At 37.7% G+C, this 17057-nt stretch overlaps 1 protein-coding gene and 1 long non-coding RNA gene across 2 annotated transcripts in view; one reads left to right on the top strand and one right to left on the bottom strand.

The window, feature by feature from the left end:
* Nucleotides 1-12892, bottom strand: part of LOC310733810 (fibrinogen C domain-containing protein 1-like) — a 93879-nt gene extending 80987 nt beyond the window's left edge. Inside the window, exon 1 of the mRNA XM_083555239.1 lies at nucleotides 12324-12892. Within this exon, the coding sequence (XP_083411365.1) occupies nucleotides 12324-12371 (48 nt within the window). The 5' untranslated portion in view covers nucleotides 12372-12892. The remainder of the gene's footprint in view (nucleotides 1-12323) is intronic.
* Nucleotides 7028-11797, top strand: LOC310733768. Its single transcript, XR_014535876.1, has 4 exons — nucleotides 7028-7340; nucleotides 7475-7546; nucleotides 7681-7807; nucleotides 11591-11797. It is a non-coding gene; the product is annotated as an uncharacterized lncRNA (long non-coding RNA).
* Nucleotides 12893-17057: the final 4165 nt, after the last annotated feature.

The following is a 17057-nucleotide window of genomic DNA, read 5'->3' as shown; positions in this document are numbered from 1 at the left end:
TTAACTACAGTCCAAATCCATCCTTAAATCTCCCATGTTGCTTTATAATTTCATGGATCCCCAGGCTGTTGATGCAAAACCATCCCCAGCTGCACAGAGTGGGTACAAACGAGGCAGATCCAAAAGAAGGAAACAGTTCACTTTTGTCCCCAAAGAGCAATCAACATTACTCCCAAAAGCCAATCACTGCTCACCAAGGCACCCAGAAACCAATTACTCATCAACATTGTTCCTAATAGCCAATCACTGATCACCACTGTTACAAAATCTCTTATTGATTTTCATCTGTGTTGAGATCTGGTAAAAGCAAAGGTCATAACACATGATTGGGGAGGTGGTAACTTGGACTATGGTTTAGAAGATCACGAGTTCAAATCTCAGCACCACTAAGCTACTACTGGCTGGGTCCATAACCCTCAACTTCTCAGTTGTAAGTCGCTCTGTAAAAGAGCATCTGCCAAATCCTATAAATGTAAAATATAAATGTAAATGATTTGCATCGGCATCCTTAACAACCTCTCCGTCGATTTCCTAATGACCCAGTAGATGGGGGTGGGGTCAACATGAAAGCGCTCACTCTGGATAAAAATATTTCAGTATATATAGTAAAGGTGATTTCCCCAAAGCATGACAGAGCTACGATTTATCCACTCATCTGTACACACATCATTCATCAACTGCTTCTGGTGCAGCATTTCCTTGAGATAAATCCTGTGCTAAGGAAAGCAGCATTATCCATGTGCACATGTTTCTGTATTTGTAAGAGAAATCTTGCTAACCATTACTCCAGAAAATAGACATCTATCTGACAAGTGTGAATTATGGTGAGCTGATCTCATTTTGCCACAAGATCTGATGCAGAAACTCTGTAGAGTCTGTAAGGGAAGTATCATGTGTAAGCTGCAGTGTATAAATGCCCTAATGAGCAAATCCTTCAGAGCCAACAGAAGGAGCAACATTACAGAGGGCGAACTGCTGTAGAGCAGGTTCCAGCTGTGTTTATGGTCCCCGGTGGTGTACCACACACACACACACACACGTGTGGCACTCTGTAATGAAGACACCGGTTTAGACATGCCTGCTCTCCACTATTGCATTCGCTCTCAACGGAAGGGCAGGTACCACCCTTCTCCATCGCTGCTTCAGAGATAAAGTGGTGCTTACAGATGGAAATCAAATCCAACACCCTCTCAAGCTCCTGCTCACATTGATTGGTCCTGAAAGACAGATACTTTCACTGAGTGTCCTTCGGGGAAGGTTCTAGGGTCTGGATAAATAAAGCAGCATAAAACTGGAACTCGAACTTAGCATCAGGTTTCTGGTTTACAGGAACAGCATTTTCACCAGTTTTGGGGGACCATTCAGTTTATTCGTTCAATTTTCAATTCATTTTTTTTTTTGGATAGCACTTTTAACAATGGACATTGTCTCAAAGCAGCTTTACAGAAATAAAGTGGTTATAAAAGAATGTATACGTTTGTTCCTTATTATTCTTTGTCTCTAATGAGCAAACTAGTGGCGAATGTGGCAAGGAAAAACTACCTGAGATGGCATGAGGAAGAAACCTTGAGAGAAACCAGACTCAAAAAGGGAACCCATTCTCATCTGGGTGGCACCGAGTGTCCATTCATTATAGTTTCATCATTGTTAAGGTGTGCAGTGATAGGCTATTAAATTCACCTTTGGTCCTGAGCCATTGTAGTTGGAGCTGCTCAGTAATTTCATGGATACTGTATTTGGATATTCTTCATGGATATTCATACTACAAACTAAAAGAAAAAAAAACTAGTGAAATTAATTGGTTCCATTAATCATACATACAATATTTCTATATTATACTGTGTTATATGGAATAACACACTTGAGGCATGCTATTATTGAAAACGGCATGAAGAGAACTTACCATTACTACCAAGTGAGTAATGTTTCCTATTATAACACCAAGTATTTCATTTATCTTACATCACAGCAATTAGCCAAATGACTACAAATAGGTAGTTCTACAAAACAAATTCACATTTTTACTCATTATATTTAAGCTAAAGGTGCGTTTTACTTGTCACATATACTTGACGATATTGGGAAACTGGAATCAGAGTGCAAAACCAGCCATGATACAGTACCCCTGGAGCATAGTGGGTTAGAGCTCAACAGTGGCAGCTTGGCAATACTGGGGCTTGAATCTCTGACCTTCCAATCAGTAGCCCAGAGCCTAAAACCACTGAGCCTCCACTTCCCCCTTAATAAGTGGAATGTCCAAGAAAGCAGTTTGTTCCTTCAATCACTATGTCATAGTAGCTATATGTTATATATATATTTATTCCCTTGTAGCCTTTCTTTTTTGCAAATCTTCGATCTAGACAACACTCAATAGCTGTTGGTATGACTGTTAATTTTCACTGACACTTCTTTTAAAAAGTTAAATGAATGTTATCTTTACAGAAAATATCAAAATACCAAAAATGTACACAGTTATAATCCATTGGTGTGAATACCCAAGCCCCGAATATAGCATTCCATAGAAACAATAATGTATTAGAACACGTGTGTTTAAATAAGCCTGTGATTTGCCTTGTATATAGATTGCTTTAATCGAAGGTCATTGGGGTCTTTTGCTTTATTAGAATGTTGGTCAGAACCTTCTGATCAATCAGAATCCAGCTTCAGTGCTGTAGCATGTCTTAGACTATGGACGTCATCTTACCGACAGTAATATAGATATTAATGTAAAATAAAAAAACACACCAAGAAACTGAATCGAAAAAGCACCTCAGGTATTAATGAACTTAAGCTCTTCTTGGAGAGAATGTCATTATCACTCGCCCGCAACATCAGACACTAAATGAAGTGAAGCAGACTGATACCATTTTGATAAACAACCATAGAGTTGTTTATGTCCTGCTATCATTCTCCTGTGAATTCTGCAATGTGTGTTCAGTCAGGTTTTCTCTGCCCACTCTTTTGTCACACTCCTATAATGGATATTTAAACGATAGCAACCAAGGAGCAAATGCTGGAGACTTGGCTGGACTTCACACTCATCCACAATCCGGATGAAGACTGCAGATATTAGATTGGTAGATTACTAAAAAGATATTAATGAGTCAAACCTTGATTAATATCTATTAAAATGATCATGAGCCCAAATACTTATTTTTAACCATTTTAGAAAAATCAAGCCAATAAGGCCAAGGGTGTTGTGGCAAGTTAGATTTCGCAAAATGTAGTTGGGTGAACTACAAAGACTTTAAAATGTAGAAGTAAAGTAAAAGTCTCTCCAAATAAAAATACTTTAGTAAAGTACAGATATGCAAAAAAGTAACTTAAGTACAGTAACAAATTACATTTACTTTTTTTGTATACACCGATACCTTCTCATATTTTATAGTCTGCGGAAGTTAATTGAATCATGTTACATGTGGCAGCAATAAAATCAGATTTTAAGTCCCTGCTCACCAGAAGATTCACTCCATAATTCATCTATCATACTTGCAGTAGATTTACTGTATTTTCTATAGACAAATTGGATACCTGCCCATCATACCCATACATGGGCCTTCGCACAAAGTTACAGGGTTTTAGGCACACAAATGTCTAGAATGGATTCCTGTTCCAGCATGAAAGTACCATGAAAAAAATGCACAGAAGCTTGAACTCAACCTCAAAATTACTGATCACTTTAGCGATAAACTGGAACACCAACAATTTACCAGGTCCAGTCAACTAACACCAATGTCTCATCTTAAACCCCCACATATATGTTCCAAAATCTTGATCAGTCTTCTCAAAAGAGTGGAGGTAATTATAAAAGCAAAGGGGCACTAAATCTGGCAATTTTTTTCCACACAAAGATGTGCCTCTAAGATTCAGTTCAATTGATATTCAGAGTAACGGTTAGAAAACAAAAAGGTCATCGCATTAGCTGCATACGAAAGTGACATTGCAACTTCTGAAATACCAAAAAACCTGTTCCTTTCTTTTTTACCTCAAAAACCCATCCAACAAATCAACAAAGCCTGGCTCTGTAACATCCTTTAATTCCATTGACGTCCATGTTGACTCTTCTTGGGTCCTTTTTGCCATGTAATTGACTTTGCCAATTAGGAATAATGAATGTTTTCTGTGTTTTCACTATACTTACTAGATATTTTATTTGCTTATCTACCTACAGATAGGGACAGTTAAGACCTGAAGGAAAAAGTGAAGAGTGTTCTCAGATGCTTATTGAGCTACAGAGAAAACAGATGCTGAAGCTTTTCTAGTGCGTAGAAAAAAAATCACAATATAACAGATTAAAACGTGGCAAAAAAACGAGCCCATGGCACACGATGCCCAGCCATGCAATCAAGTTTACTATTACTGCACAGTGAGCTTTTTAAATGACATTCAGTTTGGTGTACTTGGAAACCAGTGCTAGAAATATTCACACAAATGGTTGAAATTTATAGGATTCTGTCAGGAAAAAAAACACTCTGCACTTCTTTTGTCCATAAAGCTGAAGACTGAGTTAAACTCAAAGCAATATTTGTAGTTGGTAGTAGGGGGCTGATAAATAGGAAGCACAGTGATTGTCTTCAGCCAGCGCTTTAAAAGCCACTTCATTACAAAAAAGCTATTTCACCTCAGGAGCCATTCACACCACTGGTTCAATTTCTAAACCCTAATAGCTGCCACAATTTAAGCTGACGTAAGTCATGTTAGCAGTTCGTTGCAATTTCAACCAAACTTAAACAACAAATGAGGCTGGTTTCTTTCATTTTCAGCTAAAAAAATTCAATTTGTTAGTAAGAATTGGTTGAATAGGTTGCTTGAACAATTTCACAATTGGTGTCCAATAATTGTAGTCTTTCATGAAAACTAATATGTTAACTGTTATAGCAAAGTTCTCAGAAAATTCACAAGGAAATAGTGAGAAAAACAGTGGAGGTTAACTGCAAGGCATCTGTTCCATGCTAGCTCTTACATGCTTAAATCCAGGTATTAAAAGAACTTGTGTGATTTCATTAAATGTGTCTGCTCCTACAACCAGCCATGTAATAATATTCAAGCATGACTCATTGCACATTGTAACTATCCCTAGCAACATTAGAAGTTATGGGACATCCACAAAAGAAGCTAGTTACTATTACCTCCAGATACAGCAGACAGAACCAGTTGTTCCCTTATCAGCATTATTTCCCCTTCAAAGACTGTCATATTATAGAGCAAGGGTCCACAAACTATGGCCCATGGGCTAAAATGGCCCAACCCCACATATGAAATGGCCCGCTGAACAGTGGCAGAGAAATATTTCGAAAATGTAATTTTTAAAGTGTGTTTGACTGATATTCTATCTGTATTTAACAAAAAAATATTTGCTATTAACATAACCTAATTATTTGTTAGATTCACCCACCAACCAACAGAATGGTACATTCAAAATGACATAAACATAAATGTTTTGATTTCATTTGCAATAAATATGAAACGAAATCACATACTGATAGAAATAATGAAAATGCTCTTTTAATCTGCTATATTTCTTGAAAAAAGTAAGGCTTATTTGTCTGTTTGGTGCATAACAAAATATTAAACTAATCTAGCATTAGAACGCATCATAAATACTTTTAAAATCTTATTAAAATCTTCGGCGTTAACACTGGTAGTCACTCCAACCCATGACATTTTTCTGTTATAGACCAACCTGGCCCCCATTAAAGAAAGGAAAAATGATGTTGCCCTCACAGAAAAGAGGTTTGGGGACCCCTGTTATAGAGAAACCAGAAATATTGAACTTCTCTGGTCTGAAGACTCTCCCATGGTGGAAAATCTATTGACTAAGCACTGACACTGACGACGTGTTCTTAACCGACAGCTTTGCCAGTTTCAATGATTTTACACTTTTCGTTGTGAGGAAATTTCGTGTTTTTATTCACTTTGTTTCTTAGCAACATGTGATGCAACCAGCAAACAAGTCCTTGCCATTATGTTACTATAGGATGATGAGCAGAACGGGGATGGTTCTATAAATCTGTTGTTGATACAAATTGTTTTTTTTGTTTTTTGCCATCTTTGAATGTGCAAAACACTAAAATAAACCTTTGAACTGGCATTTTTTTTTTTGGCTTTCCTGTTCCTGATTTCCTAAAACATACTGTACAAAAACACCCAAAAAACTCCATGGTTTATTTGATATGTTTTCAGGCTACCGCTTGGCTTCTCATTCATTTATAGGCTACTCTTGTATAGGCATATAAAAGAGAGACAGAGAGGTGAAAGGCACTTGCATTTGCAAGTGCATTTGCATTTGCTGACTAGAGTCAAGGACTTTCCAGAAGATTATTTTCTGTGTGAAAGTTTATTTATTGACAGCGAACAGGATGCAAAGGAAGCAAAGTCAAATGGTTCATATAAAATGACAGTAGCTTTAAGCACAATAGTGTCAATGAATCTATAAAATCCACTTTAGTTCCCTCTTCCTTTAATCAAATATGTGACTAAGAAAAGACAAATTATACAATAATTATGTAGCCTATTGGCAAGTAAAAACACCATTGTACTACCCAGTCCTATGTTTTGGGCACCCAGAAAAGGACTTGTGGTGGCAAAGCCTGCTAATGCAATGACTTATATTAGACTAATGCGTCTAATGAGTCCAGCTAACGTCCTTAATTTCTCAACATGTCTAAACACTGTGTTCTTGATTTTAAAAGCATTCAACAATTTTTCATGCTAATAAAAACTGTTCTACCATCAGACAGATTGTCCATTGAATTGTTTTGGCTCAATACACCTCAATACTGCAAAAGCTTTTTTTTTGGGGGGGAGTGTCAAATGACTACTTTATAAACATCTGTTCATTAGGGAAACCATATTAGCAAATCAATTCAAAATGATTGCATTCCTGAACACAAACCGTGTTGGGATTATGACTCTGGGCTAAACTTCCCATCATCCACTACACCCTAACATGCCTGACTCACATGTCACTAATCAGTCACATCTGTTCCTTGTCTCCTTGATTAGCACTTGTATATGCAGTCGCCTCACCCTTCACTCTGGTCTTCCATGGTTGTTGTGAGGGTCCACAGTCTATGGCTTCTTGATCAGGTTTTGGTTTCTTTATTGCTTTGTTTGCATGCCTATCATGCTTTTTAGCACCTTTTCAATAAATAAACAATCCGTTTTCTTCCTCTGTACTTGACACGCACCTTGTTGAAGTGCCACGAAAAAACATATATTTTTTGGAAAACGGCATTTAAGTAGCGTTCCTTCACACTCAGCTAGAAAATCCTAACAGGAGGAAGTAAAGGACGCGTTCATCAAGCACTAAGCCATTCTGTTCTACTTCTCCACTGCAGGTAAGTGTTATTGATCCCACGAGAGTACCTTTGTCTCCTGAGGGAACAGAGTTTATTAATAAACACCAGGCAGCCAAATGAATTCACGCTGATTAATTAGCAAACCCTGAAATAACTTATGGTGTGTACAACAGGAGCAGGATGGCAGATGAGCCAGCACAAAGTCCGTGTGTGTATATGGCATGACGTTAAAATTCAGAACACAGGTGTGTAAATTGTAGTCATTTTTTTATGCTCTAACTTCCTTATAGACATAAATCACAGTATTGACGAATCGCTTGTCATTAAAATGACAACCCACAAGCACATTAATCCAGCTTTGCGTTCCATCGGTTTACAGTGAATGAAACAGACGAACATTCACGCACTTCGCTCACACACTTAGCAATGAAACATCATCCCTCACTTCCTCCGTGGCATGAGGGCATCTGTCATGGCATAGGGATGAGCGAATCTTCTAATGGACAGTAAGTGCATTCTTATAAGTTTTAGAGCTTCTGTAAAAAAGCCTTCATTGCTTAAATCTTTGTTTTTCACCATCAGAAGTAAGGAATAAAACAATTCAGGTGTGCAAGTGAAGGAAAGTAATCAATGTCAGGGTGATGTGACCATGGGCTGATGTTGATTATTTTCCAGGAAGTGTTTTGTTCCTCATACCACAGACATTTTACATTTTATAAATTTCACTGAAGAACCAATCACTGTACACAGGGAACGATAGTCAAACCAGGGTTAGGGGTAAATTCACAGAGTAGAATAGTCAAAACAGGGTAGATTCACAGGGTAGGATAGGCAAAACAGGGTAGAGTCACATGGTAGTATAGGTAAAACAGGGTAGAGTCACAGGGTAGGATAGGCAAAACAGAGTAGAGTCACATGGTAGTATAGGCAAAACAGGGTAGAGTCACAGGGTAGGATAGGCAAAACAGGGTAGAGTCACAGGGTAGGATAGGCAAAACAGGGTAGAGTCACAGGGTAGGAGAGGCAAAAAAGGTTAGTGTCACAAAGAAGGATAGGCAAATAGGGTAAGTGTCACAGGGTAGGATAGGCAAAACGGTAGAATCATATGTTAAAAAAGTCAAAACAAGTTGGGGTCACAAGGTAAAACAAGCATATTAGGGTAGAATCATGGGGTAGAATAGTCAAAACTGAGAATCACAGGGTAGGATAGGCAAAAACAGGGTAGAGTCATAGGGTAGGATAGGCAAAACCGGGTAGAATCACTGGGTAGGATAGGCAAAACAGGGTAGAATCAAAGGGTAGGATAGACAAAACAGGGTAGAATCAAAGGGTAGGATAGACAAAACAGGGTAGAATAGTCAAAACGCTAGAATAGTCAAAACAGGGCAGAGTCACAGGTAGGATACGCAAAACAGGGTAAAACAGACAAAACAGGGTAGAGTCACAGGGTAGGATAGGCAAAAAAAGGTGTCACAAAGAAGGATGGGCAAAAAGGGTAAGTGTCACAGGGTAGGATTGGCAAATAGGCTAAGTGTCATAGGGTAGGATAGGTAAAACAGGGTAGAATCATAGGTTAAAATAGTCAAAACAAGTTGGGGTCACAAAGTAAAATAAGCATTTTAGGGTAGAATCATGTGGTAGAATAGTCAAAACAGGGTAGAATCACAGGGTAGAATAGGCAAAACAGGGTAGAGTCACATGGTAGTATAGGTAAAACAGGGTAGAGTCACAGGGTAGGATAGGCAAAACAGGGTAGTTTAATAGGGCAAGATAATCAACAGGGTAGGGTAATAAGGCAGGATGGGGAAAACAGGATTACCTACATTTTCAAGGGAAAAAAAAACAAAAAAATATAAAACTCCATTAATATGTTCTATCGTGTATCTACTATGAGATAAAAGACTGTTTTAGTGGAAATAAAAAAAAAAAATCCAAACACACCCCCTAGAAATTATCTCACATTTATTTCATATACAGTGAGGAAAATAAGTATTTGAACACCCTGCTATTTTGCAAGTTCTCCCACTTAGAAATCATGGAGGGGTCTGAAATTGTCATCGTAGGTGCATGTCCACTGTGAGAGACAAAATCTAAAAGAAAAAAATCCAGAAATCACAATATATGATTTTTTAACTATTTATTTGTATGATACAGCTGCAAATAAGTATTTGAACACCTGAGAAAGTCAATGTTAATATTTGGTACAGTAGCCTTTGTTTGCAATTACAGAGGTCAAACGTTTCCTGTAGTTTTTCACCAGGTTTGCACACACTGCAGGAGGGATTTTGGCCCACTCCTCCACACAGATCTTCTCTAGATCAGTCAGGTTTCTGGCCTGTCACTGAGAAACACGGAGTTTGAGCTCCCTCCAAAGATTCTCTATTGGGTTTAGGTCTGGAGACTGGCTAGGCCATGCCAGAACCTTGATATGCTTCTTACAGAGCCACTCCTTGGTTATCCTGGCTGTGTGCTTTGGGTCATTGTCATGTTGGAAGACCCAGCCCCGACCCATCTTCAATGCTCTAACTGAGGAAAGGAGGTTGTTCCCCAAAATCTTGCAATACATGGCCCCGGTCATCCTTTCCTTAATACAGTGCAGTCGCCCTGTTCCATGTGCAGAAAAACACCCCCAAAGCATAATGCTACCACCCCCATGCTTCACAGTAGGGATGGTGTTCTTGGGATGGTACTCATCATTCTTCTTCCTTCAAACATGTTTAGTGGAATTATGACCCAAAAGTTCTATTTTGGTTTCATCTGACCACATGACTTTCTCCCATGACTCCTCTGGATCATCCAAATGGTCATTGGCAAACTTAAGACGTGCCTGGACATGTGCTGGTTTAAGCAGGGGAACCTTCCGTGCCATGCATGATTTCAAACCATGACGTCTTAGTGTATTACCAACAGTAACCTTGGAAACGTTGGTCCCAGCTCTTTTCAGGTCATTGACCAGCTCCTCCTGTGTAGTTCTGGGCTGATTTCTCACCTTCCTTAGGATCATTGAGACCCCACGAGGTGAGATCTTGCATGGAGCCCCAGTCCGAGGAAGATTGACAGTCATGTTTAGCTTCTTCCATTTTCTAATGATTGCTCCAACAGTGGACCTTTTTTCACCAAGCTGCTTGCTAATTTCCCCGTAGCCCTTTCCAGCCTTGTGGAGGTGTACAATTTTGTCACTAGTGTCTTTGGACAGCTCTTTGGTCTTGGCCATGTTAGTAGTTGGATTCTTACTGATTGTATGGGGTGGACAGGTGTCTTTATGTAGCTAACGACCTCAAACAGGTGCATCTAATTTAGGATAATAAATGTAGTGGAGGTGGACATTTTAAAGGCAGACTAACAGGTCTTTGAGGGTCAGAATTCTAGCTGATAGACAGGTGTTTAAATACTTATTTGCAGCTGTATCATACAAATAAATAGTTTAAAAGTCATATATTGTGATTTCTGGATTTTTTTTTTTTAGATTATGTCTCTCACAGTGGACATGCACCTACGATGACAATTTCAGACCCCTCCATGGTTTCTAAGTGGGAGAACTTGTAAAATAGCAGGGTGTTCAAATACTTATTTTCCTCACTGTATATATATATATATATATATATATATATATATATATATATATATATATATATATATATATATATATATGAAATAAATGTTTTGTTCGTGTTCGTGTCATGAAACAGCCCAACACCTTTCTGCTGTAAACCTGAGAAACTGTATTACATTTTCTTTCTCATAAACCAGAAGCCAAAAGTGATTCTCTTAACCAAGAATAGCATTCTAAATAGTGCAGTTTCTATAGCTAGAGACACACAGGGGTGAAATTATTCATTCATCTTCTTGAGGCATCAAGCACAGTCCTCTCTATTCTGCAAAAAAGCAATGCCAAGACACTTTTCCCAGCTATGAACGAGCATGAAAAAAAGCATTCCTCAGCTCTAACACTGTGTGAAAGAGAAGGCTGCGATAAACACTGACATGAGCTCTGGCAAATGTGAAATGTTATTTCCCAACAAGGGTTAATAAAGAGGACTCAGGGAAAAGAATGTGGAAGCAACTGAAAGAGCCTTGTGCTGAATGGCTTATTTCAGACACTAATCATTCCTTACAGCAGACATGTCCTAGAAACATGATTATGCCTGGTTTAACTGCTGAACCTACTCCCCACATACTCAAATATTTTCCTTTATAAGAGAAAGAGCAGTTATTCTGCTTTTCTGGACGTTATCTGAAGCACGGTGACTGCACTTTCGGTAAAATATTCATTTATTCATCCTCAGTAGTCTCTTTATCCAGGTCAGGGGCACTACGGCTCCAAAACCTATCCTGGGAATACTGGGAATATACCTGCACTGGATGCCAGTCCATCACAGGGGACCCAGGACTGTTCACACGACAAACAATTTACAGCCTTCACCTAACGGGTATGGAAGGAAACTAGAGAATCCAGAGGAAACACAGACACTGGATGAACATGAAGAGAAAAAAAGACTAAAGACTAAGACTACAAATTCTGGTTTATCGTAACATTCGACGCTGTTATGTTGTGATTGTTTTCATGAAAGCCGCCTGTTTTAAAGGATAATAAAATGATTGTGGCAATGGATGGATATGCAAATTAGCTTTGTGACGTCATCCAGCGGTGTACACCCACTTTTTTTTTTGCTTGTAGCTACTTTCCCCTGAAATGATCAATAAAGCAAGGCTGCACTATTAAAAAAAAAAATACTTTTGGCAACATTATGCAAATACCAAAAGTGGTTTTAATTAATTTTAACCTTAATAGCACAAAAACCGAAAATTATAGAGTCACTATAATTAGATTACATCCTAGAAAATAAGATGTGAAGCATGCTTAGTCATCAACCTCACACTCGACTGCTAAAATAAATGATCTTCATGTGCTGAGGGTGGATTTATTTGTTTTTATCTTCTTTTTTTTTTGTTTTAATGAGAAACAGAGTGTATATATTTATATATATATATAATGTCTGGGTCTCATCCAGTGGGGTCTACCTGAGCCTTGTGCTGCGGTCCGTCTTCAAGCTCCGTGACGCTGTTCATGATTTTCCCCGAGCGGCTTCACTGATATTCTCCGAGAGGGCAAACAAACAAACAAACAAACAAACAAGCAAAAACAACTTCCGGGAAAAAAAGCCGATATTTTGTCCTCATGGACTGTAAAGAAATCCGTCTAATTCCTCCATGAATGAACTACTTGAGCAGCACATGCACACTTTCAGCACTGAGATTCAGGACCTGCTGCAGACACTCATTTAAAAAAAAAATAAATAAATAAATAAAAAAACACTTTGTAAAAAATGATATATATTATTAAAAATACATGTAGAGATTACAGAGCTGGAGTGATGCGAAAGCCGCTTCTTCTTAGGCAGATCTTCATAAGAGGAAAGTTCCCCTGTCCGTCAACGTGACAAGAAGAACACATTAGACAAAAAATAGATAGAAAGAAAAAAAGAAAGATGTATCCAGAGAAGTGCTGCAGGTCGGGTTAATCCTGTAGCGTCCATGAGAGGAGATGTGGAGTCTTTAGAAACGTGTCGGACTCACATCCTCACTCTCTGTAGTGCGGCTCTGCTGAGATGAAGCGCCGCTTTACAGCCGACAAAAAGCAGCAGCCAGGCTCCTGAAGGCTGGGGTTGCCAGATTGTGTTCACTGCTTTTCCTCCCCAGCGAGGGTTTTCAACTAAACTGTCAATAGGATTGTACCCTAATGAGTAAATCTGTCATATATTTTATACATTTTTTTTAAATTTTATATTACAATATATTATTAATATTAATAATTATTTTATAAATATATATATATATATATATATATATATATATATATATATATATATATATATATATATATATATATATATATATATATATATTATTTTTTATCTTTTAAGAAGCAGAAGATAGATAGATAGATAGATAGATAGATAGATAGATAGATAGATAGATAGATAGATAGATAGATAGATAGATAGATAGATAGATAGATAGATAGATAGAATTTAAACATAGAAACCTAAAGACATAGGGTTAAATGTTTTCTGGAAAAGCATATAGATATTATACCAGACCTAAAATTTTGATATTTAAACATTTTAAGCAGTGAAGTGAATAACACTGATTTTCTCTTCATCATGGCACCTGTTAGTGTGTAGGATATTATTAGGCAGCAGGTGAACATTTTGTCCTCAAAGTTGATGTGTTAAAAGCAGGAAAAATGGGTGAGCATAAGGATTTTTGAAAGTTTTACCAGGGCCAAACTGTGATGGCTAGATGACTGGGTCAGAGCATCTCCAAAACTGCAGTTCTTGTGGAAGGTTCTTGGTCTGTAGTGGTCAGTATCTATCAAAAGTGGTGTACGGAAGGAACAGTGGTGACCCAGTAACAGGGTCATGGGCGGCCAAGGCTCATTGGGGAGTGAAGGTCAGATGAGCTACTGTAGGTGAAGTTTCTGAAGAAGTTAGTGCTGAATCTGATACAAAAAAAAGGTGTCAGAATACACAGTGCACTGTAGTTAGTTGCATATGGAATGGTGTAGCCACAGACCAGTTAATATTAGACAGGTGGTCATAATGTGAAGCCGATGTGTGTGTGTGTGTGTGTGTGTGTGTGTGTGTGTGTGTGTGTGTGTGTGTATATATATATATATATATATATATATATATATATATATATATATATATATATATATATATATATATATATATTTTTTTTTTTTGTTTGTTTTTTTTGTTTTTTTAATTTATTTATTTTTTTTTTTATTCATTTTAGAAGCATAATTCACAAAAATAAAACATTGAAACCCAAAGATGTGGGGTTTAATGGATAAGCCTTGCTTGTGATAAATGTAAACCAAAGAAACATTGCCATTATTTGGTTGATATTGTGTATCATATCATATTTACATATTTCTGTTTATTTTATATGAATCATTTTCAAATGCTTGATTTAAAAATCTAAACGAGCAGCCTAAAGATCTATGAACCAAATAGGAGGATTGAATTGGGCTATAATGAATATCCTCTTTATCTCTTTAAAGCTGCTTTGGGACTTTTTGTCTATTGTTAAAATAAAACTAAATTGAATTGAAAAATGCTTAAATCGTGGATTAGTAAAAAGGCATTTAGGTCATTTCCTAAATCAATGATAGGATCCTTGCTAAGAGTGGCTACCGGTATTTTGCATTCTAATGTAGATGTGATGCATAAAGATTTTAGGTCAATGTTAAGGTCAAACAAGACAACATGACATCACACCCATTATCAAACCAGCCAGTATTTTATTAAGCCAGAAGTTCTCATACTCAGCATAGATTTAGGTCAGAAACATACTTTATTTCTACTACAGCACACATCAACACACAGCCACAGCATCCCTGGTTCAACCCTGCGCTTCACTGTCTGCATGGAGTTGTTTGTATTTTCCATCTGTCCATGTGGTTCCTCCAGGATCTCTAGATTCCTCTAACTCTCCCAAAACATGCTGGTGTGTGCATTTGCTTTGTTTAATTGCCCCTAAGTGCTAGAATGAGGTGCTGACTCTGTTCCTTTGTTGAACAATCAAGGTAAGAAAATAAATTAAAGGCAAAACCTACTCTGATCTCACAAAATGGGTAAGTAATCAATTGAGCGAACAACCAATAGGTCAGATACTCAGTCAATATGCTACATATTGGTCTCTCCATTTACTTACTATGGTTTATGCCACTATTACTGTATATGCAAGAGCAATGGTGCAGTATGTAACTTTTTGGAAATATGTTCCAAAATTGATTTCCATTTCTTTATCTGAATACTGAGTAATGGGAGAAAAAAAATCTTGGAAGAATGTTTGAATGTGTGCATTCCAACATGTTATGTCCTGTCGTTGCACAATGAACTCAAAAACCATTTAAAACATATGCTATATATAGTAAATAAAACTATATGGCTAACATGTTAAAAAGTCATGTGTGACATTTCTACAAGAGGTGAGAGTCTCAGAAAACCTGCCCAAATGCTAACATACACTGAAAAATGCCCAAGACAGCATTCACTGTACTGTGTAGTAGCAAGCAATCTGAATAAGAACCATAAATAGACTCAACGCTGGTCACACTTTAAATAAATTATGCAAATAATCAATCAAAAAAGAAATCAAGTTAATCAATAAAATGTTGAGCCGTCTGTGAGCCGGAGTGAAAGGGAAAGTTTATAGGACTGTGGCGAGACCTGCAATGTTGTATGGTTTAAAGACAGTGGCATTGGCACAAAGACAGGAGGTGGAGCTGGAGGTAGCAGAGCTGAAGATGTTGCAGTTTTCTGACGAGGATGGACAGGATTAGAAATGGGGTTATTAAAGGGACAGAGCAAGTAGGACGTTTGGGAGACAAGGTGAGGGAAGCACGATTGAGGTGGTTCGGTCATGTGCAAGGGAGGGACATGGGGTATATCAGTAGACGAATGCTGAGGATGGAGCCACCAGGCACCAGGAAAAGAGGAAAATCAAGGAGGAGCTTAATGGTCGTGGTGAGGGAAGACATGCAGGTGATACGTTTGAAAGGGGCAGATCCTGTAGAGAACAGGATGATGACCCCTAATAGGAGCAGCAGAAAAAAAGAAGAAAAATACTGTATATAATGCACATTCAAAATCTTATGATCACATGTATTGATTATTCTGTACGGGAAGAAGGGAAGAAGGTTGAAAAAAAACATACATTTCTAAGAACAAGCTCTCTAGTAAAATATTGATGGCTTTTTCAGAGGATATATTGACAGAATAGCAAAAATCAACCAGGTCAGCAAAACCATGTTCAATATATTTGGTAGTGTAACCTCTCAAATTTTTCATAGCTAATATTTGTTAAAAACTGAAATATATCAAAATGTGGACTTGCTAGAAGATTGAAATGCTCTAGCAAAAAAAAAAAATGAATACAATGAAACTTGTCATTCGATGTACTTCACACAAAAAATTTAGCTCTGTCTGTGCTGGTTGAAGTTGTAACACAGTGACAAGTGTGAAGTAGTGTTATGTGTGGCAGCATTCTTACACACTAATGGAAATCTCATAGAAGATGAGGGTGTGGAAGGGGTCAACCGGTGAATGATGGGTTTTAGAAGTAGAACAGTTCTGTGTGGCATCGACAGGACTGATGTAGGCCGATCACGCTCACAGTTCATTCTCTATTTGTGCTGTAACACTTCAGTGGTTTTGTAAATAGGCAATTATTTCTGCCACGAATTTCTGCCCCAACGGCTGCATTGACTTTTCGGCTGCTTTAATATCGGCACGAACCCTGTGTGTTTTCCTACATGGTAATGGCCACTTGCTAAAGAGCTTCATATGTTACAGGAAGAATAGCAGTATGAGGAGAAGCACTTTATCCTGATTCATCTGATTAATCGAAGGCAATGTGCATTCAGGTTAAGTGGTGCATGTTTGAAGTACACATGCTTGGAACTTTCGTCTGAAGGATTGGGATGATTATAAATGGGAAGTTTCAAGTCCAGCATGAAGTTATGAATTCATTCTCAGAAGGTCAATTTTAGGAACTGAAACCATTCAGAAGATGAATTCACAAATAACCGTGAGGAATTTTGGTGTGGTGTACTAACATGTTATGTTGTTCCTTGCTCTTTTTTCATACTGTTTTGCTGACCGGTTTCAGCTTCATCAGTTTAGCAGCAGTAAAATTTCTCATAATTTAAATATGTTTATATTGTAGAGCATATCAAATCCCCAC

This window comes from Silurus aristotelis, assembly GCF_946808225.1.
Source record: "Silurus aristotelis genome assembly, chromosome: 11".
Taxonomy (NCBI): domain Eukaryota; kingdom Metazoa; phylum Chordata; class Actinopteri; order Siluriformes; family Siluridae; genus Silurus; species Silurus aristotelis.
The sequence above is the reverse complement of the archived record's forward strand: the minus strand, read 5'-3'. Positions and strand labels throughout refer to the sequence as shown.